Source organism: Oncorhynchus gorbuscha, linkage group LG26, assembly GCF_021184085.1.
Source record: "Oncorhynchus gorbuscha isolate QuinsamMale2020 ecotype Even-year linkage group LG26, OgorEven_v1.0, whole genome shotgun sequence".
Classification (NCBI taxonomy): Eukaryota; Metazoa; Chordata; class Actinopteri; order Salmoniformes; family Salmonidae; genus Oncorhynchus; species Oncorhynchus gorbuscha.
Window position 1 is genome coordinate 135,001 of NC_060198.1, and position 12,775 is coordinate 147,775.

Here is a 12,775-nt window from a genome sequence, read left to right on the forward strand (position 1 = left end):
AAAAGACAAAAAAGTACAGAAATAAATTATATTTCTAAAAATCTAAATGTTTCATTAAAACCAAAACCCCTCGACACAATGAAGTGTAGAAATGTGTAGAAAAGTGTAGAAATGTGTTCATCCACATACCTGGGGAGAGCATGACGGAGGGAATGACAGCCTGCTGGTTGAGGAAGGGCTGTGTGCTCTCAGAGGTGTGTGTGTTGGTAGCGTTGAGGTGGGGGGGTCCGGCGGCAGGAGCCCCCAGTTCATTACGGGGGGGCTCCCCCACCTGCTGGTTCAGATGGGGGGCCAGGAAGTGAGCTAGGGGGTCAAAGGTCAAAGAGGAGTCCAGAGAGGTCACAGGGACAGTGGGGATGGAGGGAGGAGGAGGGGGGCGAAGGGGTGTTGATGCTGCTGCTGGGGGGTTTGGACTGAACTAGGGGGTCTGGGGGAGGAGGAGGGGTCCAGAGGGGCAGTGATGCTGACCCCGCCCCTGCTGGACTGGTGGGGTCTCTTACAGTATATATTGCTAGAGGAGGACTTTTGCTGCTGGGGGCCAGCCCTAAGAGAGAGAACAGAGAGAGAGAGAACAGAGAGAGAGAGAGAGAGAGAGAGAGAGAGAGAGAGAGAGAGAGAGAGAGAGAGAGAGAGAGAGAGAGAGAGAGAGAGAGAGAGAGAGAGAGAGAGAGGGAAGGAGAGGGGGCAGGAGACAGCAGGAGAGAGAGAGAGACAACATAATGAAAATGATGTGTGTACAGGGCTTGACATTTAGGTCTATTTCCCAGCAGCACACCGGGCCAGCGCCAACTGAAAGCTACTGGCCGAACGGAAAAACTATTGGTCCAGATCAGGGGAGGAGTGGAAAGAGGTGAAAGTAGCCAATCGTCTATAATAACTATAATAACCTCTCCTCCACGCTACCCGTCTCCTCCTGCACGCTACCCGTCTCCTCCTGCACGCTACCCGTCTCCTCCTCCACGCTACCCGTCTCCTCCTGCACGCTACCCGTCTCCTCCTGCACGCTACCCGTCTCCTCCTGCACGCTACCCGTCTCCTCCTGCACGCTACCCGTCTCCTCCTGCACGCTACCCGTCTCCTCCTGCACGCTACCCGTCTCCTCCTGCACGCTACCCGTCTCCTCCTGCACGCTACCCGTCTCCTCCTGCACGCTACCCGTCTCCTCCTGCACGCTACCCGTCTCCTCCACGCTACCTGTCTCCTCCACGGTAACTAGCTACACAACAATAGGCACACAGAAACAGGCTTTACTTCTTCAGAAAGATGCATAAATCCCTGATGCATTCTGTCGTTCTACTGAGAGCTGCTTCACAACCAGTTGACTGAGAGCTGCTTCACAGCCAGTTGACTGAGAGCTGCTTCACAGCCAGTTGACAGAGAGCTGCTTCACAGCCAGTTGACAGAGAGCTGCTTCACAGCCAGTTGACAGAGAGCTGCTTCACAGCCAGTTGACAGAGAGCTGCTTCACAGCCAGTTGACTGAGAGCTGCTTCACAGCCAGTTGACAGAGAGCTGCTTCACAGCCAGTTGACTGAGAGCTGCTTCACAGCCAGTTGACTGAGAGCTGCTTCACAGCCAGTTGACAGAGAGCTGCTTCACAGCCAGTTGACAGAGAGCTGCTTCACAGCCAGTTGACAGAGAGCTGCTTCACAGCCAGTTGACTGAGAGCTGCTTCACAACCAGTTGACTGAGAGCTGCTTCACAACCAGTTGACTGAGAGCTGCTTCACAACCAGTTGACTGAGAGCTGCTTCACAGCCAGTTGACTGAGAGCTGCTTCACAGCCAGTTGACTGAGAGCTGCTTCACAACCAGTTGACTGAGAGCTGCTTCACAGCCAGTTGACTGAGAGCTGCTTCACAGCCAGTTGACAGAGAGCTGACTGAGAGCTGCTTCACAGCCAGTTGACTGAGAGCTGCTTCACAGCCAGTTGTCTGAGAGTGAGAGCTCTTCACAGCCAGTTGACTGAGTGTCCAGTGCTCTTCACAGCCAGTTGACTGCAGTGAGAGCTGTCTTCACAGCCAGTTGTCTGCTTCACAGCCAGTGAGAGCTGCTACACAGCCAGTTGACTGAGAGCTGCTCACAGCCAGTTGACTGAGAGCTGCTTCACAGCCAGTTGACTGAGAGCTACCTTCACAGCCAGTTGACTGAGAGCTGCTTCACAGCCAGTTGAGCTGCTTCACAGCCAGTTGACTGAGAGCTGAGTGTGAGAGCTCTTCACAGCCAGTTGACTGCAGAGCTGCTGTCACAACCAGTTGACTGAGAGCTGCTTCACAACCAGTTGACTGAGAGCTGACACTCTTGCTGCCGACGTGATACCTGCACTCAAACTATGTATTATGAGCCGTGTGTCTGCAGTGTCGTGTGTCTGCAGTGTCGTGTGTCTGCAGTGTCGTGTGTCTGCAGTGTCGTGTGTCTGCAGTGTCGTGTGTCTGCAGTGTCGTGTGTCTGCAGTGTCGTGTGTGTCTGCAGTCTGCAGTGTCGTGTGTCTGCAGTGTCGTGTGTCTGCAGTGTCGTGTGTCTGCAGTGTCGTGTGTCTGCAGTGTCGTGTGTCTGCAGTGTCGTGTGTCTGCAGTGTCGTGTGTCTGCAGTGTCGTGTGTCTGCAGTGTCGTGTGTCTGCAGTGTCGTGTGTGTTACCTGTGTTGTCGCTGTCAGAGGAGTCACTGCTGCCTGATGAAGATCCTGTCTTCATCTTCATCACACTGGTCACCTCCAGAGCCTTCTCTACTGCTTCACACACACAGGATGGGTTAACTCTCTCTCCCTGGATGGGTTAACTCTCTCTCCCTGGATGGGTTAACTCTCTCTCCCTGGATGGGTTAACTCTCTCTCCCTGGATGGGTTAACTCTCTCTCCCTGGATGGGTTAACTCTCTCTCCCTGGATGGGTTAACTCTCTCTCCCTGGATGGGTTAACACTCTCTCCCTGGATGGGTTAACACTCTCTCCCTGGATGGGTTAACTCTCTCTCCCTGGATGGGTTAACTCTCTCTCCCTGGATGGGTTAACTCTCTCTCCCTGGATGGGTTAACTCTCTCTCCCTGGATGGGTTAACTCTCTCTCCCTGGATGGGTTAACTCTCTCTCCCTGGATGGGTTAACTCTCTCTCCCTGGATGGGTTAACTCTCTCTCCCTGGATGGGTTAACTCTCTCTCCCTGGATGGGTTAACTCTCTCTCCCTGGATGGGTTAACTCTCTCTCCCTGGATGGGTTAACTCTCTCTCCCTGGATGGGTTAACTCTCTCTCCCTGGATGGGTTAACTCTCTCTCCCTGGATGGGTTAACTCTCTCTCCCTGGATGGGTTAACTCTCTCTCCCTGGATGGGTTAACTCTCTCTCCCTGGGTTAACTCTCTCTCCCTGGATGGGTTAACTCTCTCTCCCTGGATGGGTTAACTCTCTCTCCCTGGATGGGTTAACTCTCCCTCTCCCTGGATGGGTTAACTCTCTCTCCCTGGATGGGTTAACTCTCTCCTCTCTCCCCTCATACACAGACACACACTTCCTCTCCTGGTGTTTCATTATTTCACCACCACTCTCTTTCTCCTTCTGTCTCTCTCTCTCCCTTCTTTCTCCTTCTCTCATACTCAGACTCTCTCTTTCTCTCCTTCTCCTTCTGTCTCTCTCTCTCTTTCTCCTTCTTTCTCCTTCTGTCTTTCTCCTTCTCTCTCTCTTCTTTCTCCTTCTGTCTCTCTCTCTCTCTTCTTTCTCCTTCTGTCTCTCTCTCTCTCTTCTTTCTCCTTCTCTCCCTCCATTATTTCACCACCACTCTCTTTCTCCTTCTGTCTCTCTCTCTCTCTTCTTTCTCCTTCTCCCTCTTTCTCCTCCTCCTCCCATTATTTCACCACCAACCACTATCTCTCCATTATTTTTCCACCACACACTCTTCCGTCCCTCCTTCCCTCCCTCCCCACCTCTCTTACCTGGCTGTGATTTCTCCTTCCCTCTCTCCCTCCCCACCTCTCTTACCTGGCTGTGATTTTTCACACTCTCTCTCCCTCCCTCCCCCTCCCCACCTCTCTTACCTGGCTGTGATTTCTCCTTCTCTCTCTCCCTCCCTCCCCACCTCTCTTACCTGGCTGTGATTTCTCCTTCTCTCTCCCTCCCTCCCTCCCCACCTCTCTTACCTGGCTGTGATTTCTCCTTCTCTCTCCCTCCCTCCCTCCCCACCTCTCTTACCTGGCTGTGATTTCTCCTTCCTCTCCCTCCCTCCCCACCTCTCTTACCTGGCTGTGATTTCTCCTCCTCTCCCTCCCCACCTCTCTTACCTGGCTGTGATTTCTTCTTCTTTCTAAGGCTGGTCCAGACATATGTCTCCAGCTCTCGGAGCGTCGAGGGTTTCAGCGTCTCAAAGTCGATCTCTATCTCGTCTGGGTTGGTGTTCTTGAGCGATGGCTCTCGTGATTGGATGATGTGGACGACGCGGCCCAGCTTGTCGCCGGGCAGTTTATTGATGTCCAGACTGAGCTGGCGTTTCTCCTCGTAGGACATTGGCTTACACCTGTCAGCTGCCCCGCCCACAAACACACCTGGGACACAGACAAATACATTAACATTTTTGAAAATATATATCTATTTGTTTTATATATCTTACAAAATCTCTCACTCACTCACTCACTCACTCACTCACTCACTCACTCACTCACTCACTCACTCACTCACTCATGTCATCTCCTGCCTCCAGCAAGGCTGAGGGGGCAAGGGGGGTGGAGCCGGTCTGATGTGGGGCGCCCAGACGACTGCTCTTCATACTTCCTTTCTTACTGCGGAGAAAGAGAGAGTTGAGAGCGAGTTGACAGAGCGTGTCAGAGAGAAATTATTAATCAATCAGAAATCTCCATTGTCCATCCTGGGTTTATCCATCCTACCCAGATTTCTCTACCTGGCTTCTCTCCATCCATCCTACCTGTGCTTCTCTCAATCCATCCTACCTGGGCTTCTCTCCATCCATCCTACTTGGGCTTCTCTCAATCCATCCTACCTGGGCTTCTCTCAATCCATCCTACCTGGGCTTCTCTCCAGCCATCCTACCTGGGCTTCTCTCCAGCCATCCTACCTGGGCTTCTCTCAATCCATCCTACCTGGGCTTCTCTCAATCCATCCTACCTGGGCTTCTCTCAATCCATCCTACCTGCGCTTCTCTCAATCCATCCTACCTGGGCTTCTCTCAATCCATCCTACTTGGGCTTATCTCAATCCATCCTACCTGGGCTTCTCTCCAGCCATCCTACCTCGGTTTCTTGATCTTCTTGGGCGTGGTTACCAGCTCCTTGCTGTTTTTGCTTTTTCTGATTGGCTGGAGGATGGCAGGGGGCGGGATCTCCGGTGGCTCCTCCCCTCCTATCTTCTTCTTGAACTTGTCTTTATTCTTCTCCTTCTCCCTCTCTTTTCTCTTGGGTTTGGTGGCCTGGGGCGTGGACAGAGCGGCCAGCTGTTCGTGAACAGCTTTGAGCTGTAGGACACACACACACACAGGAGGATGTTAAGAGAGAAACACAGCTTCCTCTCTCTGCCTCTCTCCACCCCCTTCCTTCCTCTCTCTCTCCACCCCCTTCCTTCCTCTTCCTCACTCTCTCCACCTCCTTCCTCTCTCTGCCTCTCTCTGCCTCTCTCTGCCTCTCTCTGCCTCTCTCTGCCTCTCTCTGCCTCTCTCTGCCTCTCTCTGCCTCTCTCTGCCTCTCTCTGCCTCTCTCTGCCTCTCTCTGCCTCTCTCTGCCTCTCTCTGCCTCTCTTCTTTTCTTTTCCTAACCCCTTTCTTTCTTATTTTATTCTTTCTCTTTGGGTGAGTCAGTGTCAACACAGTGTTTTACCCTTCCTACACTTTCTTTACCCCTTCACCCTCGGGAGGCCCCTTCACCCTCGGGAGACCCCTCTCACCCTCGGGAGACCCCTCTCACCCTCGGGAGACCCCTTTCACCCTCGGGAGACCCCTTCACCCCCTCACCTGTTCCTGTAGTTCAGCCAGTCTCTGTGATCTCTCGTGTTCCAAACCTCCCTCAGAGGATTCTGATTCCGACGAGGAGGAGCTGTCATCGGAGGAGGAGGGGGGTCGGAGGGCAGGGAGCTGTCTGGCCGAGGGGGTGGGGAGGGGGTGGAGGGTGGGGACGGGGAGGGGTTGGAGGGCAGAGATGTTGGGGAGGGGTTTGAGGGCTGGGGAGGGGGAGGGGGCCGTCTCCTCAAGCTCGTCTGGCATTTTGGCAAAGCGCATCTCAAACACGTCCTGTAGAGAGAGAGAAAGAGAGAGCTTTGTCAATGTTAACATATGTTTCCCATGCCAACAAAGCCCCTTGAATTGAGAGCGGTCAGAGCTATGAACCATGGGAACTTTAGTCCGTGGCACTGTGAGATTTGTAGTTCATCATTCATCCATTCAACACTGTTTATGTTGACACCTGTCATTTGTCTGAAAGTGCTGTTGGTTGGTTGTATTTTGTGTTTGTTATGATTGTCAGATGTGTTGTAGTTGTTCACCTGTAGTTTGTTTAGTTGTGTATCTGCTGTGTTGCATTATACCTGAAGCTTGCGTGCCATAGCAACCATGTTGTGTAGTTTGCATGTCATAGTAACCATGCTGTGTAGTTTACCTGTAGTTTGCGTGCCATAGCAACCATGCTGTGTAGTTTACCTGTAGTTTGCGTGCCATAGCAACCATGCAGTGTAGTTTACCTGTAGTTTACGTGCTATAGCAACCATGCGGTGTAGTTTACCTGTAGTTTGTGTGCCATAGCAACCATGCTGTGTAGTTTACGTGCCATAGCAACCATGCGGTGTAGTTTACCTGTAGTTTGTGTGCCATAGCAACCATGCTGTGTAGTTTACGTGCCATAGCAACCATGCTGTGTAGTTTACCTGTAGTTTGCGTGCCATAGCAACCATGTTGTGTAGTTTACCTGTAGTTTGCATGCCATAGCAACCATGCGGTGTAGTTTACCTGTAGTTTGCGTGCCATAGCAACCATGCGGTGTAGTTTACCTGTAGTTTGTGTGCCATAGCAACCATGCTGTGTAGTTTACGTGCCATAGCAACCATGCGGTGTAGTTTACCTGTAGTTTGTGTGCCATAGCAACCATGCTGTGTAGTTTACCTGTAGTTTACGTGCCATAGCAACCATGCGGTGTAGTTTACCTGTAGTTTACGTGCCATAGCAACCATGCTGTGTAGTTTACCTGTAGTTTACGTGCCATAGCAACCATGCGGTGTAGTTTACCTGTAGTTTGCGTGCCATATTGACCACGTCATGGTCTGGGGGGTTGTATTTGTAACAGTTGGAGAACATCAACCGGACATCAGCAGCAAAGTGCTGAGCATCTCTGTACTGCCTGCTGTCCAGCTTATCCTGAGGGAACAAACACTCACACGGTGAGGCGACAGAGACACGGTTACCAATTAACACAACCAGGATGTGAGAAGCAGGGCTTCAGTTAGGAAACTGTGGTGCCGGATCCATATGCATTGGGTGTATAACCCATTAGGGCGTCCAGCCACGGTGCTCAGAATGACACAAATCACATTTAGATGACGGTGATTCATCTAACAGAACACGCAACCAGAGGACGCAACAGCGTGTCCTTCTTACCGAATTCCGATACGCCTGGTGAAAACATAAACACCCCCTGATGCTACACCTTCAATGTATTACCCAGAACCCCCTGGTGCTACACCTTCAATGTATTACCCAGAACCCCGATGCTACACCTTCAATGTATTACCCAGAACCCCCTGATGCTACACCTTCAATGTATTACCCAGAACCCCCTGATGCTACACCTTCAATGTATTACCCAGAACCCCCTGGTGTTGCACCTTCAATGTATTACCCAGAACCCCCTGGTGTTGCACCTTCAATGTATTACCCAGAACCCCCTGATGCTACACCTTCAATGTATTACCCAGAACCCCCTGATGCTACACCTTCAATGTATTACCCAGAACCCCCTGATGCTACACCTTCAATGTATTACCCAGAACCCCCTGATGCTACACCTTCAATGTATTACCCAGAACCCCGATGCTACACCTTCAATGTATTACCCAGAACCCCCTGATGCTACACCTTCAATGTATTACCCAGAACCCCCTGGTGCTACACCTTCAATGTATTACCCAGAACCCCCTGATGCTACACCTTCAATGTATTACCCAGAACCCCCTGGTGCTACACCTTCACTGTATTACCCAGAACCCCCTGGTGCTACACCTTCACTGTATTACCCAGAACCCCCAGATGCTACACCTTCAATGTATTCAGATCTATAGAAGGAGCAGATAGAAGTTCCTCTACGGTCTGTCTGGTCTTCCTCTCAGACAGCTGGGAGGTCCACTGCTGATGACATCATCACTCATCTAAATTAACAATGAGTGAGTGAGGGTCCACTTTTGATGAGCTCACCTTGACGGTTCCGAGGTCCATAGGGTGTTTGATGATGTGGTGGTAGTCGTGGAGGCCGAGGGCGTGCGCGTCGACAGGCTTGTAGAAGGGCCACGCGTACGCAATGTGTTTCTTAGACAACATGTCTCTGATAAGACCGCCACAGAACAGCAGCTGCTCCTAGAAGAGGAGGAGAGGGGAAGAGGGGAGGAGAGGGAGACAGAGGAGAGGGGAAGAGGGGAGGAGACGGAGACGGAGACAGAGGAGAGGGAGACAGAGGAGAGGGAAAGAGGGGAGTAGAGGGAGACGGAGACAGAGGAGAGGGAGACAGAGGAGAGGGGGAGAGGGAGACAGAGACAGAGGAGAGGGAGACAGAGGAGAGGGAGACAGAGGGGAAGAGGGGAGGAGAGGGAGACGGAGACAGAGGAGAGGGAGACAGATGAGAGGGGAAGAGGGGAGGAGAGGGAGACGGAGACAGAGGAGAGGGAGACAGAGGAGAGGGAGACAGAGGAGAGGGAGACAGAGGAGAGGGAGACAGAAGAGAGGGAGACAGATGAGAGGAAGACAGAGGAGAGGGGAAGAGGGGAGGAGAGGGAGACAGATGAGAGGGAGACAGAGGAGAGGGAGACAGAGGAGAGGGAGACAGAGGAGAGGGAGACAGAGGAGAGGGAGAGATGAGAGGGAGACAGAGGAGAGGGAGACAGAGGAGAGGGAGATGGAGACAGAGGAGAGGGAGACAGAGGAGAGGGAGACAGAGGAGACGGAGACAGAGACAGAGGGAGACAGAGACAGAGGGAGACGGAGACAGAGGGAGACGGAGACAGAGGGAGACGGAGACAGAGGGAGACGGAGACAGAGGGAGACGGAGACAGAGGGAGACGGAGACAGAGGGAGACGGAGACAGAGGGAGACGGAGACAGAGGGAGACGGAGACAGAGGGAGACAGAGGAGAGGCAGACAGAGGGAGAGGGAGACAGAGGAGAGGGAGACAGAGGAGAGGGAGACAGAGGAGAGGGAGACAGAGGAGAGGGAGACAGAGGAGAGGGGAGAGGGAGACAGGAGAGGGAGACAGAGGAGAGGGAGAGGGAGACAGAGGAGAGGAGAGAGGGAGACAGAGGGAGACGGAGACAGAGGGAGACAGAGGGAGACGGAGACAGAGGGAGACGGAGACAGAGGGAGACGGAGACAGAGGGAGACAGAGGAGAGGAAGACAGAGGAGAGGGAGACAGAGGAGAGGGAGACAGAGGAGAGGGAGAGGGAGACAGAGGAGAGGGAGAGGGAGACAGAGGAGAGGGAGACAGGGAGGGAGACAGAGGAGAGGGAGACAGAGGAGAGGGAGACGGAGGGAGAGGGAGACAGAGGAGACGGAGACAGAGGGAGACGGAGACAGAGGGAGACGGAGACAGAGGGAGACGGAGACAGAGGGAAACAGAGGAGAGGAAGACAGAGGAGAGGGAGACAGAGGAGAGGAGACAGAGGAGAGGGAGACAGAGGAAAAAGGAAGGAAAACGAAGGCCGACGAAAGAAGACTTTATAAATCCATATGAGAAATGGGTTGTCAGCTGTAACCCAACCACTCTGATACACAGACAGACAACCCAACCACTCTGATACACAGACAGACAACCCAACCACTCTGATACACAGACAGACAACCCAACCACTCTGATACACAGACAGACAACCCAACCACTCTGATACACAGACAGACAACCCAACCACTCTGATACACAGACAGACAACCCAACCACTCTGATACACAGACAGACAACCCAACCACTCTGATATACAGACAGACAACCCAACCACTCTGATATACAGACAGACAACCCAACCACTCTGATATAGAGACAGACAACCCAACCACTCTGATACACAGACAGACAACCCAACCACTCTGATATAGAGACAGACAACCCAACCACTCTGATATAGAGACAGACAACCCAACCACTCTGATATACAGACAGACAACCCAACCACTCTGGTATAGAGACAGACAACCCAACCACTCTGGTATAGAGACAGACAACCCAACCACTCTGGTATAGAGACAGACAACCCAACCACTCTGATATACAGACAGACAACCCAACCACTCTGATACACAGACAGACAACCCAACCACTCTGATACACAGACAGACAACCCAACCACTCTGATATACAGACAGACAACCCAACCACTCTGATACACAGACAGACAACCCAACCACTCTGATACACAGACAGACAACCCAACCACTCTGATACACAGACAGACAACCCAACCACTCTGATACACAGACAGACAACCCAACCACTCTGATACACAGACAGACAACCCAACCACTCTGATACACAGACAGACAACCCAACCACTCTGATACACAGACAGACGACCCAACCACTCTGATACAGACAGACAACCCAACCACTCTGATATACAGACAGACAACCCAACCACTCTGATACACAGACAGACAACCCAACCACTCTGATACACAGACAGACAACCCAACCACTCTGATATACAGACAGACAACCCAACCACTCTGATATACAGACAGACAACCCAACCACTCTGATATACAGACAGACAACCCAACCACTCTGATATACAGACAGACAACCCAACCACTCTGACAGACAACCCAACCACTCTGATATAGATACAGACAACCCAACCACTCTGATATACAGACAGACAACCCAACCACTCTGATATACAGACAGACAACCCAACCACTCTGATATACAGACAGACAACCCAACCACTCTGATATACAGACAGACAACCCAACCACTCTGATATACAGACAGACAACCCAACCACTCTGATATACAGACAGACAACCCAACCACTCTGATATAGAGACAGACACAACCCTAACCCTGGACGGACAGACACAACCCTAACCCTGGACAGACAGACACAACCCTAACCCTGGACAGACAGACACAACCCTAACCCTGGACGGACGGACACAACCCTAACCCTGGACGGACGGACGGACGGACACAACCCTGGACGGACGGACACAACCCTAACCCTGGACGGACGGACACAACCCTAACCCTGGACGGACGGACACAACCCTAACCCTGGACGGACGGACACAACCCTAACCCTGGACGGACGGACACAACCCTAACCCTGGACGGACACAACCCTGGACGGACGGACGGACACAACCCTGGACAGACGGACGGACGGACGAAAAGACAGACAGACAGTTCCCCTACTGCCCCCCCCTGTTTTAACCTCTTATTGTATTAGGAGAATAATACCTGACGTTTGGGGCTCCCGCCGTGACTTGTTAACGCTCCGCCCCCGGGAACCCCCCCGCCTAGCCCCAGGTGGTGCTGGGAGTCGGGCTGGGCGGGGTCTCGTTTGGGCTGCTTCAGCGGGCGGCTGCTGCTTTCACGGCGGGGGCGGGGGGGCTCCGTCGCCACGGGAGACGACTCGCTGAGCTGGTCGTTGGCGGTGGGTGTGGTGGTGTCAGCCTTCCTCTTCTGGCTCTTCCTCTGCTGCAGGTGGGGGGGTTAAAGGTCAGGGGCTAGAGGTCAAGACAACACCACACATTCCCTCAGCATGACACATGATGAGTGGATAAGTCGATGTGCTAAAAGTAGAAAAGTAAACATGGTCCCAGCTGGATCCCCAGGGAATGAAGAGATACCAGGAAGATAATGATGGTAAGCGTGGGACATCTCAGGGAATGAAGAGATATTCAACTACCAGGAAGATAATGACGGTACGTGGGGACATCTCAGGGAATGAAGAGATATTCAACTACCAGGAAGATAATGACGGTACGTGGGGACATCTCAGGGAATGAAGAGATATTCAACTACAAGGAAGATAATGACGGTACGTGGGGACATCTCAGGGAATGAAGAGATATTCAACTACTCACGTGGGGACATCTCAGGGAATGAAGAGATATTCAACTACCAGGAAGATAATGACGGTACGTGGGGACATCTCAGGGAATGAAGAGATATTCAACTACAAGGAAGATAATGACGGTACGTGGGGACATCTCAGGGAATGAAGAGATATTCAACTACCAGGAAGATAATGACGGTACGTGGGGACATCTCAGGGAATGAAGAGATATTCAACTACCAGGAAGATAATGACGGTACGTGGGGACATCTCAGGGAATGAAGAGATATTCAACTACCAGGAAGATAATGACGGTACGTGGGGACATCTCAGGGAATGAAGAGATATTCAACTACCAGAAAGATAATGATGGTACGTGGGGACATCTCAGGGAATGAAGAGATATTCAACTACCAGGAAGATAATGACGGTACGTGGGGACATCTCAGGGAATGAAGAGATATTCAACTACCAGGAAGATAATGACGGTACGTGGGGACATCTCAGGGAATGAAGAGATATTCAACTACCAGGAAGATAA

At 52.1% G+C, this 12,775-nt stretch overlaps 1 protein-coding gene across 1 annotated transcript in view; it reads right to left on the minus strand.

The window, feature by feature from the left end:
- Nucleotides 1–11,873, minus strand: part of LOC124016399 (bromodomain-containing protein 4-like) — a gene marked incomplete at its 5' end in the record, with an annotated part of 32,327 nt that extends 20,454 nt beyond the window's left edge. Inside the window, 10 exon segments of the mRNA XM_046331959.1 lie at nucleotides 130–271; nucleotides 315–544; nucleotides 2,636–2,728; nucleotides 4,265–4,525; nucleotides 4,659–4,759; nucleotides 5,228–5,448; nucleotides 5,941–6,216; nucleotides 7,204–7,332; nucleotides 8,386–8,544; nucleotides 11,634–11,873. Of these exon segments, the coding sequence (XP_046187915.1) occupies nucleotides 130–271; nucleotides 315–544; nucleotides 2,636–2,728; nucleotides 4,265–4,525; nucleotides 4,659–4,759; nucleotides 5,228–5,448; nucleotides 5,941–6,216; nucleotides 7,204–7,332; nucleotides 8,386–8,544; nucleotides 11,634–11,873 (1,852 nt within the window).
- Between the last annotated feature and the right edge of the window lie 902 nt (nucleotides 11,874–12,775).